Below are 11,895 nucleotides of genomic sequence, written 5' to 3' on the forward strand. Positions count from 1 at the left end.
AAACTGATAAATGTCGTCAAAGATTTGCCTCGCGAGGATAAATGATGCACTATTATCTTAGACGAAATGACTTTATCACCACAAGTGCATTATGATGCCGCTAGGGGTCAATTGAAAGGATTTTCTTCTCTTGGGAAACATTAAACTAGCAAAACATGAATTGGTTTTCGTGGTGAAAGGAATAAAAAGGGAATACACACACCCACTCGCATATTATTTTACAAGTGACATGAACAAAACTGAACTGAAACATTGTTATATGCGAGGTAATAAATAATTATATAATAATTTGTTTTTTATTTATTGTTGCATGTAGGTAGGTACATAAATATGTAGATTGAACTTACATTTAGCTAATAAATGTAATAACTGTTGTGTGGTGTAACTACGTTAAGGCAAATATGTCTTACTAGCTGTTCCCGCGCGCTTCGCTTTGCCTTAAAAAGTTTTCCCGTGGGAATTCCGGGATAAAAGTAGCTTATGTTCTTTCCCAGGGTCTAGACCGTATGTATGTATACCAAATTTCATTTAAATCCGTTCAGTAGTTTTGGCGTGAAAGAGTAACAGACAGACACAGTTACTTTCGCATTTATGATATTAGTTAGGATAGTTAGGATTAGGATATCATTATAGATTGAAGTTAATAACTTGTGATAACAATCCTTACTCCTTACTAATATTATAAATGCGAAAGAAACTGTGTCTGTCTGTTACTCTTTCACGCCAAAACTACTGAACGGATTTGAATGAAATTTGGTATACATACGGTCTAGACCCTGGGAAAAAACATAGGCTACTTTTTATCCCGGAATTCCCACGGGAAAACTATTTAGGGCGAAGCGAAGCGCGCGGGAACAGCTATATCTATATATACAGGGTGTCCCAAGGGCACCCTGTATGTATGTACAATGAGGCTGAGAAATAAAAAGAGATGGCACTGTTCAGTATGACGTATAGAGTATGACAAAAAACTCCTTGAGATGCCACTCTTTTCACAATTATTTATTTTTTCTCTATGGCGAGATGGTTGCCAGATAAATATGAAGTTAGCTCATTATTTTTTGGGAATAAGTATTGCAACGTTGAAACAAAAAACATTGACGCGTTGGCAACTTGACCACTCTAATGCCACTTCATGATAGTTGTGTTTTTTTTTTCATTTCATTCAATCGTTCATTCTTTATGCCCTTTTCTTACTGCCCCACTATTCGTCTTTGCCAAAACTTTCAATGGCTTTATTTGCCAAAAAGACAACTTGTAGGCAAATTCGGAAATAACTTTGGTGAAAATAAATGACAGTTTTAGCAAATACACCAATTTTAATACGAGCAGGTTTATATGCGGTACCGTGCCTAAACTATATTGTATAGAAAATAGATACCGTACATGTGCGGCAAGCTTAATTTCACAGACTATACTCACAGAGTACATTTTGACAAACTCGTCAGCTGTCAGACGCCTTGACGATTTTTGTTTTCGTTTCGTGATTGTTGTCGATTTACGAAAGGTAAAATAAATAAATTCATTCACTGAATGGAATTAATTTACTGGGAATTTGTTGGACAGAAGATTATTTATTATTTGTGTTATATATTGTTTCTCATTATAATAGCCCAACTAATTTCTATGTCATTGTCATTTGTATTGTGGTGTTTCCAGCAGTCAACATGAACGAGCAAAATAAAAAGATTTTATTTAATAAATCTACGGTACGTATTTAATATTTGAATAAATAGAGCTGTAAAGTATAAAGCTAGTGGCTTTATAACCGTATTTATAATAATACATATATAGATAACTCTTTATAAATATTTTATAAGTATCTATGTACAGCACTCTTATCTCTGAATTTTACACTATATTATATTATGTACTCTTTTATTTAGTCTATACTAACCATGGGTCTTATACATTTCAGTTGTTTAGCCTGAAAGCAGAGCTATTGAAGAAACAAGAAGAAGTGAATGAAAAGAAGCGCTTGCCGCAGCATAAAGTAGAAAACTTTAAGCCTGCGCCTTCAAAGCCACCTGAGAAATGTGAAAAAGACATAGAGAAACCTTGTTTTAGAGACAAATTAAAAGAAATTGACACTGAGGAACTGGAGGCCTGTAGGAAGTCAAAGTATGTTTTTTAAACTATAATTGTAACAGATATACGGTGTAAACTCCATGTAACGTCACTCGATTTAACGACAAACTCTCTAAAGCGTCGAAATACATTGGTTTTGGTTGGTTTAGCTTGTCTTCCATACAATGATACACTCTACATAGCATTACACACACTCTCAATAACATTAACAATTGAGTAATAAACAGTACCTTTTTAGTTAAAACTGCGCTGTGTACGATTTTTTGTTGCTTTATTATCCTAGCCTGCAATAAACTCGACTGTGGCCATCCCCCATACCGAACTTTCTAAGAAATTCGTTCTTTTGTTTACAAATTGGGATTGCTTGCACGTGTAGACTGATCTTGCTTGACCATGACTAAAAAGTAGGGATGATGGATTGTCTATACATTATCATATTCTTAGTTGCTCACAAACTTTCAAACTGTAAATATGGCTAGTAAAAGAAAATCAATGTGTATTGACGAAAAAGTTTTACTGATACACGCAATAGAAACAAGAGAGAAGATAAGTGATGTTGGCAAATGCTTTAGATATAGTCGTTCTACCTGTCCACATAAAGGAAAAACAAACTCTCCATGGCAACTCTCTATAACGCCATTAAATACACAGTCCCTTCAGTGTCGTTATATAGAGTTTACACTGTATATAAATATACAGTCCTTACATAAAGAACTACTAAATTCCTACTTCCAACTTTAATAAACCTTTTATTTGAAAAACAAAATCATGTAGTATTATAGTGTCTGTCAAGTCCACAACATCATTATTATGCTACAAATAGTATCAACATTTGTCAGGTCTTACTAAAATTGTCCATGACATGATTGATTTTCAGATCAGCTCTAGTGAAAAAAGCAGAGTTGTATGAACATTTGGCTGATGGTGTTGGGTCGTCGCAGCTGGCCAGTCGATTTCTTGTAGACTTCAACACCAAGAAGCGGCAGGAGTCTGTCCAGCATGAAGCCAGCCCTCCGAGACCCCCATCTCCAGTGTATGAGGAGACTGATGAAGACCAAAGTGAATGGTAGGCTGACTTGCAGCAGGAAAATTTTATTATCTAAGATATAAATAGCATTATTAGGTATAACCATATTTTTTTTTTGAGAAAATTTGTGTCCTCTGCAACTGGGCTGTTGGGTGGGTTGTTTTTATTATGCCATTCAGTGATATATTAATTTATAATATAACATTTTGAATATAACTACCCCTATCCTAACTAATATTATAAATGCGAAAGTAACTGTGTCTGTCTGTCTGTCTGTCTGTCTGTCTGTCTGTCTGTCTGTTACTCTTTCACGCCAAAACTACTGAACGGATTTGAATGAAATTTGGTATACATACGCTCTAGACCCTGGGAAAGAACATAGGCTACTTTTTATTCCGGAATTCCCACGGGAAAACTTTTTAAGGCGAAGCGAAGCGCGCGGGAACAGCTAGTTTATCATAATTTAAGTATAATAACTTTATTTTGTTTTCAGGACTGAATTCACAGACTGTTTAGGCAGAACCCGTAAATGTCTGAAATCTGACCTGGACTTGTACCAAGAGAAAGACAAAGAATTACTAAGAATTGTCAATAAAGAAAGGGATGTTCCACAAGATGCACAGGTAAATTACCTTTCGCTTTTCTAAAAAGATAAACTTATTTCAATTATTTCAAATTACAAGTGGCTCTTTAACGAGAGCTGCACCAGAACTATATGATGTAGAGAAATTCATTCTTATTTTTAGAAACAACTGTAATTAAAACTTTCAGGTGTCTGAAACTCCACCAGTTGAAAAGCCACTTTTGGTCCAAAAGACAAATGACTACCTGCAGTCTCTACGGGAAAAATGGGAGAAGAAAGAACAGGAACTACTCAGCAAGGACAAAGATGTGCACTATCAGGACCTACTCTTTGATGGTGAGCAGCTCATAGTCATCCAACTTACGACCCGCTGAACATAAGCCGATGACCAAATAATTTGCCATAATTCCAGTAGAAATATGATAAACTTGAATGTAGGTATTTACACCCCATCTTGGTAAAAATCTAGATGTAAGGTACTTTCTTACATTTATTTTGTTTAGTATACTGTCTTGCGCCTTTCTGTATCAGTAAACAAACAACATTACTCAGACACTCATTATCCATCAAATTTACATTCATTCTTCAACCAAACAACTCTTAAACTGAACCACAGAATAATAACTAATTAGTACTAGTGATTGAACCCCAATCTCTCTACCGCAGAGGCGCGTATCCACGGCGTGGGCTACTTTTCCTTCTCCACGGAGGAGGCGGAGCGTCGCCAGCAGATGTCGGAGCTGCAGCGGGTGCGCGAGGAGACGCTGAAAGCCCAGGAGGTGGCTGCAGAACAGAGGAGGAAGAGGGAAGAGCTGGTGGCTGCCAGGCTGGCGGCGTCGAAAGCCAGGAGACGCATGCGTGAAGGGTTGCCGCCTGAGGATCCTGAAGGTATGGGTTTGTGTGTTGTGATTGTAAGGTGTTGTTAGGGTGTGGTGAGGTTGGTATTGGGGAACTTGGGTAGTTCTGATCAGTTATTCCTTCAGTATTTTTTATTGTCGTCAACTGCCTTTATACATATAGGTGCCTTTCCTATATTATCTCTATATTATCTGAAAAAGCTATCTGTATATTGGGGTGTGGGGTCGTCGGTACCTGCAACTGGCTCTCTTGAATTGAACCTTTTATCTGCATATGAATTATTATACTTTAAGTTTCTTTAATAAATGTTTTCTATTACAGATCAACAAAAAGACTTCACTAAATGTCTTCTAGAATTCTTGACGCAACAGAAAAACGAAGCCGACGCCAAAGCCAAAGAGGAAGAAACAAAGAGAAAAGAGGAGCAAGAGAAAGAGAGACAGAAGCAGCGGGAGGCATACGTGAGAGAATGGGACATCGGCAAAGAAGGAGTCGAAGATAAGAAGAAATTCCGAGAGATGACTCAAGAAGAGTATGTGGAGCAGCAAAGAGACAAAAGAATTAAAGAATTCGCCCCTCCTAAGGAAAGAGAGAGTAAAAAATCGAATGCTAGCTTTGATGATACGGGAAGAGTATTAGATCCGCAGCCATCTGCTAGCAAAACTTGGTCAGAAGTGAGACCTCGTGTCAAAACGCCTCCCCCTCCAATGATAGGTGATATAAACGAAGCAAAAGGATTATATTTTTCAACGTCTAAGAAAGAGAATTCAACTATGAAGTATAAAAACTTTGTTAAACCTCAAGAACCAGTTCCAATTGTGAATGAACTCAGCGATGATGAAGATCAAGTTGTAATAACAAAACCGGATAAAAGGAAATTGTCTTCTAATCATACAGAAATAGCTCCCCCACCAACTTATGATTACTATGGACCTGTGCCGAAGCACTCTAAAGCTAGCAAACCATTCGATTCAGATATAAGAGAAGCATATGACCAAGGTTCTAATAGTTTAAAGAAACAAGGCAGTAACAGACAGTTATCACAACGTTACGACTTTTCTCTGGAGTGATGTATTGTACATAATGTGTAAATAAAATCAATATAATAATATTATGAGTAAGTATTTCCTTTATTGACAGTCAATCTACACTAATATCACAATAATAAACGACTAACACCCAAAATTAAAACTAGTTCGTAGCTTTTAGAGATCATTAATCTATTGATGGACTACTAAGGCATTTCTGGTATACACATCGCATAGGTATTTAGGAACACGCATCATGATATGTTTGTCTTGTCTTTCCAAATATAAAATTAGGTGCTCATTATCCGTGATATGAGTAAAATTATCCTATTATATTAAACATTTAAAAAGTGATCTTAATAAAAGATAAACTAATAAGTAATACAACCATATTGCTAGAAAGCCTTATGCCGTTATTCTTTTTCTCCATAGTACTTTCTGTTGTTTCTGCATGTTTAACGTCCATCATAGTAGCCATCATAGTGGTTGTATGCATAGTAGTTACTGCGACTGTTTGCGTAGTCCCTTCTGTAGTAGTTGGCTCTGTTACTGGATCTTCTTTTGCTTTAGGACTCGTATTTTGTTGTAAAGACTCGGCTGCAATAACTTGTTCAGTTGGTTTAACTATCATTGTGGATTTCACATCCTCTTGCTTGGCCACGCTAGCTGGAGCTGCCATAGTAGTCACTTCAACCATTTTTAAGTCGATCTCTATATCAATAACTTCATTATGCATAGGTTTCATGGTTGGAATGTTGGTATCAATTCTGTTATCGTCCATTGCTTTTTCGTTCATCACTTGTCTGATTTTGTCGTCAGTGCTAGTTCTTATATTGATAGTGTTGGCTTCTGTTTGTACAGTTGGCGGTTTAGCTTCAGCTTTATCGATAGTTTCGTTTTCTTTGTTTTCATCTTTGTCTGAATGCTCATGGGTTTGTGGTGCGGCTGTGGTGGCATTGTTGACCATATGGACGCTATCATCATCTTCTTGCACAAGTCTCTTCTTGATGCGGTGTGTCTTGGCGACCAGCCTCGCGAGGGCTGCGAAGGCGTCTTCTTCCCGCTCAGTGTTGGCGCCGTTGCAGAGGTCTCCGCGACACGGGCAAGTCATCTTCCAAGTCTTCGTCGTGTTGCAGTAAATCGGGTAGCATTCATCTTGGTACAGCTTCACGCAAAACCGCGATTCCACGTGAGCTGGAAAGAGAAAATCATAATTTTTGCTTAATCAGGACATTTGAGGAACAAAAATCAGTCTTCCGCTCGTTCCGGCGATAATAACAATAGCTAGACCAGGACCAATAGCTTGTCACTGGTGAAAGGATTGGCCTATAAATTTAGCTTCATTGGCTAACTGCCCAGGGTGCACCTGACGTGATTTCGAGAAAGAGGTTTCTCCAGGAGGCTCCATACACCAACCAATGATCTACTACTGGGCATAGGCCATCATTAAGTGGTAAGTTATACTCCGTATAACCTGGTGGTCTGTATACAACGTATAAGGAGGCATTTGCCTAGCAGTGGGACACTAAAAGTATATAAAAAATATAAACAATATTCAACTTACGCGGCGCAGTAGCAACAACAGCGCAGTACTGGAACCCCTCCTCGCACAAAGTCTCCGGTTCCCCTCCCCCCCACTGCGCGGGGCAGGGCGGCGCGCGGCGACTGCGGTGAACTTGTTCAGCCAGCGGCCCGCACCAGTGGCAGCGCCGGGACTCCGCGTTGGCTGCTGATGTTGCTGTAAGGAAGGGATGTTAGGTTGGTTGGGGGTTTTGGTTTGTGTGGTCGTAATTATCAATCGTGGTTTATATATTGCATGTGACATATTGCAATGCATTATGTAAATTATTTAATAGCTAGAATCTAAGATGTATCCGTTAGATCTTAGATCTTAATTGGTCCCAAACTCTCGTGGCTAAGATTTGTCACCGTAGCATCATAGGTAAAGTGTGATAACGTTAATGGAGGAGGCTCTTTTTGTGCAATCTACAATTCCAATTCAGTAACTGACTTTTCGCAGATACGTAGCTTGAGAATAATACCTGCAATAGGCATAAGTACCTATAAGGGTCAATTCAGACGTACCACTACCACACCACAGCTACAACCACACCACAACCACACCACAGCAACAACCACACCACAACCACGCCGTGTGGTCGGGCGTATATTTTGTATTGAAAATGAATAATCCAATTCACACGGCAACCGCCGTTGCCGTCGCGATGTTGCGATGTGGTCGTATTACACAGGTGGTCGATAACAACGGCAAAATGTGGCATGTGTGAATTGGATTATTCATTTTCAATATAAAATATACGCCCGGCATCCTTGTGGTGTGGTTGTAGCTGTGGTGTGGTTGTGGTACGTCTTAATTGACCCTAAAGGTTGAACTCATATTTCAAACGTTTAAAATTTCCTCTTACGTAACGAATTAGGTACCCGGATACGAAGTACGAATAAAATAAGCCAAAACAACCTTTCGTGCACAAAGCAAAGGTCCTTCAAAGTACATTTTCGACACGCCTGTCATACCTAGGTATCAGTCGTGATGCCTGTCCGACTGAGGGTGTCGGCTCTTATTATTTATTTACAGACTGCGGGCTCCATTTCTTATACTGCCGCAATGCACGTGCCCTAGTAGTAGTGTTTATATTTACCCTCTAAGCTCGCCTTTACACGAGTTATCTATGTGTAAAAATAGACGCATGTGATGGGATGAAAACGAGATCCCAGTAGGGCTTCTATCGGCACGTTTCCAAGGGGATAAAGATAATGGTTTTGGTACGGGACACTGCCTATAATTATGTTACTCATATACATAATGGGGATCTAGACCTATTAATAGCTCACATTATTTATTAGTCTCATACCGGTTTTAAGACACGATGCTATACTTACATAGAATGACGCGTAGGAATGTAAGTAGGTAATGTCTAATAAATTTAATTTAATAAGAAATTACCTAGGGCTTTTCCGGAATCTATCACGTTATATAAGTGCCTACCTAGCTATCTACCATAGGATCTGAGAGAGGTACATAAACACTCGAGGCGGCAATTGTGTAATATTCCACACAGGGAAATATCTTATTTCATCCAATGAGCGTTTCAAACCCAGGAGTTATAACTAATGTTAAATACCAACTAATGAAATTCATCCGTCCAATCGTGTCGTGTCTCTGATACGAGTTTGAGTCAGTATTAGTGGAAACAATTTAGTTATTTAGTGTTATTACTGTGCCACACCAAAACACATTACTAAAGGGCAATTTAAGGTGGGGCTTTTCTATTTTTCAATATCATCATCATTAACGAAAGTTACAATAATTGTATTATTGATATGTTGCGTTTGATCCACCGTTTAGGCATTAGTTTATTGTGGGAAAACACGCACTGTCCTTATCTCCAATCAATATAAAATTTACCGAAAAATTCCGTCAGAAGAAGAGCCCTATAGCCCGGCATAAAATAGTAGATAATAAATAAATAATAAATATGTGGGGACATCTCACACACGGCCATCCGACCCCGAGCTAGGCAGAACCTGTGTTATGGGTGTCGGACAGCTGATATATCTACACAATTACATAGATAGATAGATACTAAATATAAATATCAACACCCAAGACCCGAGTGCAAATATCTGTCTTTAAACAAATATCTGCCCCAGCCGGGAATCGAACCCGGGACCTTCGGCTCAGTAGTCAGGGTCACTAACCACTACGCCATTCGGTCGTCATATGCACACTTACTTATTAGTGCATCAATTATTATTTATTCCTGGCATTGACACTTTATTTGCATTGGCATTTTCATTTCATCGCTATAGTTAAACACATTTTGTAGGGCATCCGTAGGTTTGATTTGCCATTCGACACCATTATAGCATTTAGATTTAGAGCGATAAGGGCAACAATTTTATGCGATTTAAAGAAATTATATAGCTTTACTGATACGATCTACATACTGTATACAGTATTCGAGCTTAGTAGGTAGAGTAGTACCTACCTACCGAAGTCGTATGTACCCTACTTTGTCAGTGAACTTCTCGTCGACATGGCAAGGTAGTATGTGTGTCGTTGGTGTTACCCAGGGGGTGCACGAATCTGTTTCTTAGTACACATAATTCATTATTATACATACTAACATAATTATTGTTTAGGATGCAATAATTATTGATGCTTTAGTTCAATAATATTTTTTGCGTGCTACATAAATGAAATAATATAACGAAACATACGATTAGTAAGAGTGAAAAATTAGTCGTAGAGATAACAAGGACACAGTATTTCAAACTAGAAAAGTTGTAACCTAATTCAACTAATCGATTTAGTAGTTCTGTTTGTCACCAATTTCTCTGCGTGAAAGAAGCCTCGCCCTCTTCAGCGTTGTAACAACAATACCTAATTTAATATAATTACGTCCGCATCCGGAACACGCTGGGCAGTCAGCGACTGACAACTTATCTGATCGGCTAATATTTTTGTCCATCGTGACAAAAGTCGCAAACCCTAAAGTCTGTTTTTTTATCTCAGATACTATGTTGACCAGAGTGCAAATGTCTAATTATACCACATTTTATTATATTCAATTTGATATTTTTGCACGTGTCAATTTAGTGCCAATTTCTTCATAGTCTGTTCCGACAGCGACCAGGGTTCACAGGGTTGGTTCATCAATTATACGTCATCTCCATATAAAATTCTTGACAGATGTGTCAAAAGTCAACCACTAATACCTGGTTATGCTCTAACCGACTATGGAGATATTGGCACTTATATAGTCTCTCAGATAAGACTTTAGTTTAGTTACAGTTGTTTGTCACCGACATCAGTAAGGGGATAAAGGGGAAAAACAATCAACTACATATTTATTATGTATATCAATATCTAGAAGATGAAAAGGCATCCTGCCCTCTTGACTGATATATAGAGACCTTCACCCTGCGTTTGCATACAGCTCTGCATTATCACTTGTTTATCAAGTATGACAGTCTGGGAACCAACAGATGAACTGGTAAGGGGGGAGAGGGGGGGCTGTGTCCGTCCGTTTGTCTTCAAGGACGGACGATCCAACTACTCCATAATAAATGAATGTCAATCATTATGTTAAACCACTGTCAAACCTGTTATTGTTTTTTTAACAACTTTGTCAAATTTACACGTTTTTTATCATAACCATAAAGAGGGGGTTAACAAGTTTGTTGTAAACAAAACGCTAAGGAACTTTACTTTATATTAATATCAATTTAATAAAGAAAAAATAATTTACCATTTTAATGAACGGATTCCAATTGGAATATGAAACTAATTCACTAGAATTGAAATTCCTACCAATTTGTAATTAAACCATTGAGAGTTACTAACTCCAACATGGCTTGACCACAAACTAAATTGAAAGCTACCCAGCACTGCAGAGCAGGATTATAATTTACGCACGGGCAAATCTAGGCCAACAGTAAAATATAAACAAATGGAAAACACTTACCACTGATGAAAATTAAAAATGCTAGGAAAAACAGGCCGAGTCTTGGGACCGCTGGCAGTGCGACCCTCGTGGGTTCCGCCGGCGCCGTCATCTGAAGAACACAAACTACTCATTTTAAAACACTAACAACAATATGACAAGGATATTAAAAATAGAACTACCCATTATCAGTTTTATTATTGCAGCACTACGCATAAAACTTTCACGCCTTTAGTACCCGCGAGCATTTACGAGTTCACACAAAAACATTAAAACTTTCCGAATTAAAATCGGTTTTTAAAAACTACAAAACTTTAGCTCATAAATTAATATTTTTTCTTCAAAGAAATTTCACATACCTTTTAAAGTTCGAACTTGGTCTGGCTGAATAAATCCAGCCGCGAACACAGAGGGAATAAAAAAATAAAAACGCCGCGCGATCGGCGTCTTCGCGCCAACTGGTAGCTACGAGATTCTCGTAGCGGCCACGTAGCCGTAGCAGGTGACGTAGCAAACAATGATAAGTGCCACTGAAATTACCGGCTGCCTTATTGAATTATACATGTGGCATTTGTAAACGGCCGTCAACTACCGTTCTTTGTGTAAGCTGTACAATTTTGTACATAAATAGTATTTACATGATTGTAGGTGTACAAAATATACTTATTTGTATGTCCTTTTATGTCACGTTTTATACAGATCATGATTTTGTCCTGAATTTACGCAAATTATCATTAAAAACTTTGTAAAATGTAACAACTGAATGATAACAATTTTATCAGCACTGGCAGTCTCCTAAAAACAAAAGAGGCCGTCGTAAAAAAGAAACAAAAGGGCGTGCTT

At 38.1% G+C, this 11,895-nt stretch overlaps 2 protein-coding genes across 3 annotated transcripts; one reads left to right on the top strand and one right to left on the bottom strand.

The window, feature by feature from the left end:
- The first annotated feature begins 1,415 nt into the window (after positions 1-1,415).
- LOC105383375 (coiled-coil domain-containing protein 174) lies at positions 1,416-5,673 on the top strand. 2 transcript variants are annotated; one of them, XM_038106868.2, is made up of 8 exons: positions 1,416-1,507; positions 1,660-1,709; positions 1,919-2,121; positions 2,966-3,154; positions 3,609-3,738; positions 3,887-4,034; positions 4,365-4,586; positions 4,878-5,673. In XM_038106868.2, exons 2-8 carry the CDS (start codon positions 1,668-1,670, stop codon positions 5,624-5,626), a joined length of 1,683 nt encoding a protein of 560 aa, XP_037962796.2. In that variant the 5' UTR covers positions 1,416-1,507; positions 1,660-1,667; the 3' UTR covers positions 5,627-5,673. The 2 variants fall into 2 exon arrangements, with proteins under 2 accessions (XP_037962796.2, XP_048478112.1); XM_048622155.1 differs by having other exon boundaries at positions 1,460-1,507; positions 1,663-1,709.
- Positions 5,670-11,547, bottom strand: LOC105383374. The gene is made up of 4 exons (XM_011553411.3): positions 11,412-11,547; positions 11,074-11,164; positions 7,149-7,322; positions 5,670-6,778 (listed from the first exon to the last, which is right to left on the bottom strand). The coding sequence occupies exons 2-4, from the start codon at positions 11,162-11,164 to the stop codon at positions 5,928-5,930; spliced, it is 1,116 nt and encodes a 371-aa protein (XP_011551713.3). The 5' UTR covers positions 11,412-11,547; the 3' UTR covers positions 5,670-5,927.
- Positions 11,548-11,895: the final 348 nt, after the last annotated feature.

This window comes from Plutella xylostella, chromosome 7, assembly GCF_932276165.1.
Source record: "Plutella xylostella chromosome 7, ilPluXylo3.1, whole genome shotgun sequence".
Classification (NCBI taxonomy): domain Eukaryota; kingdom Metazoa; phylum Arthropoda; class Insecta; order Lepidoptera; family Plutellidae; genus Plutella; species Plutella xylostella.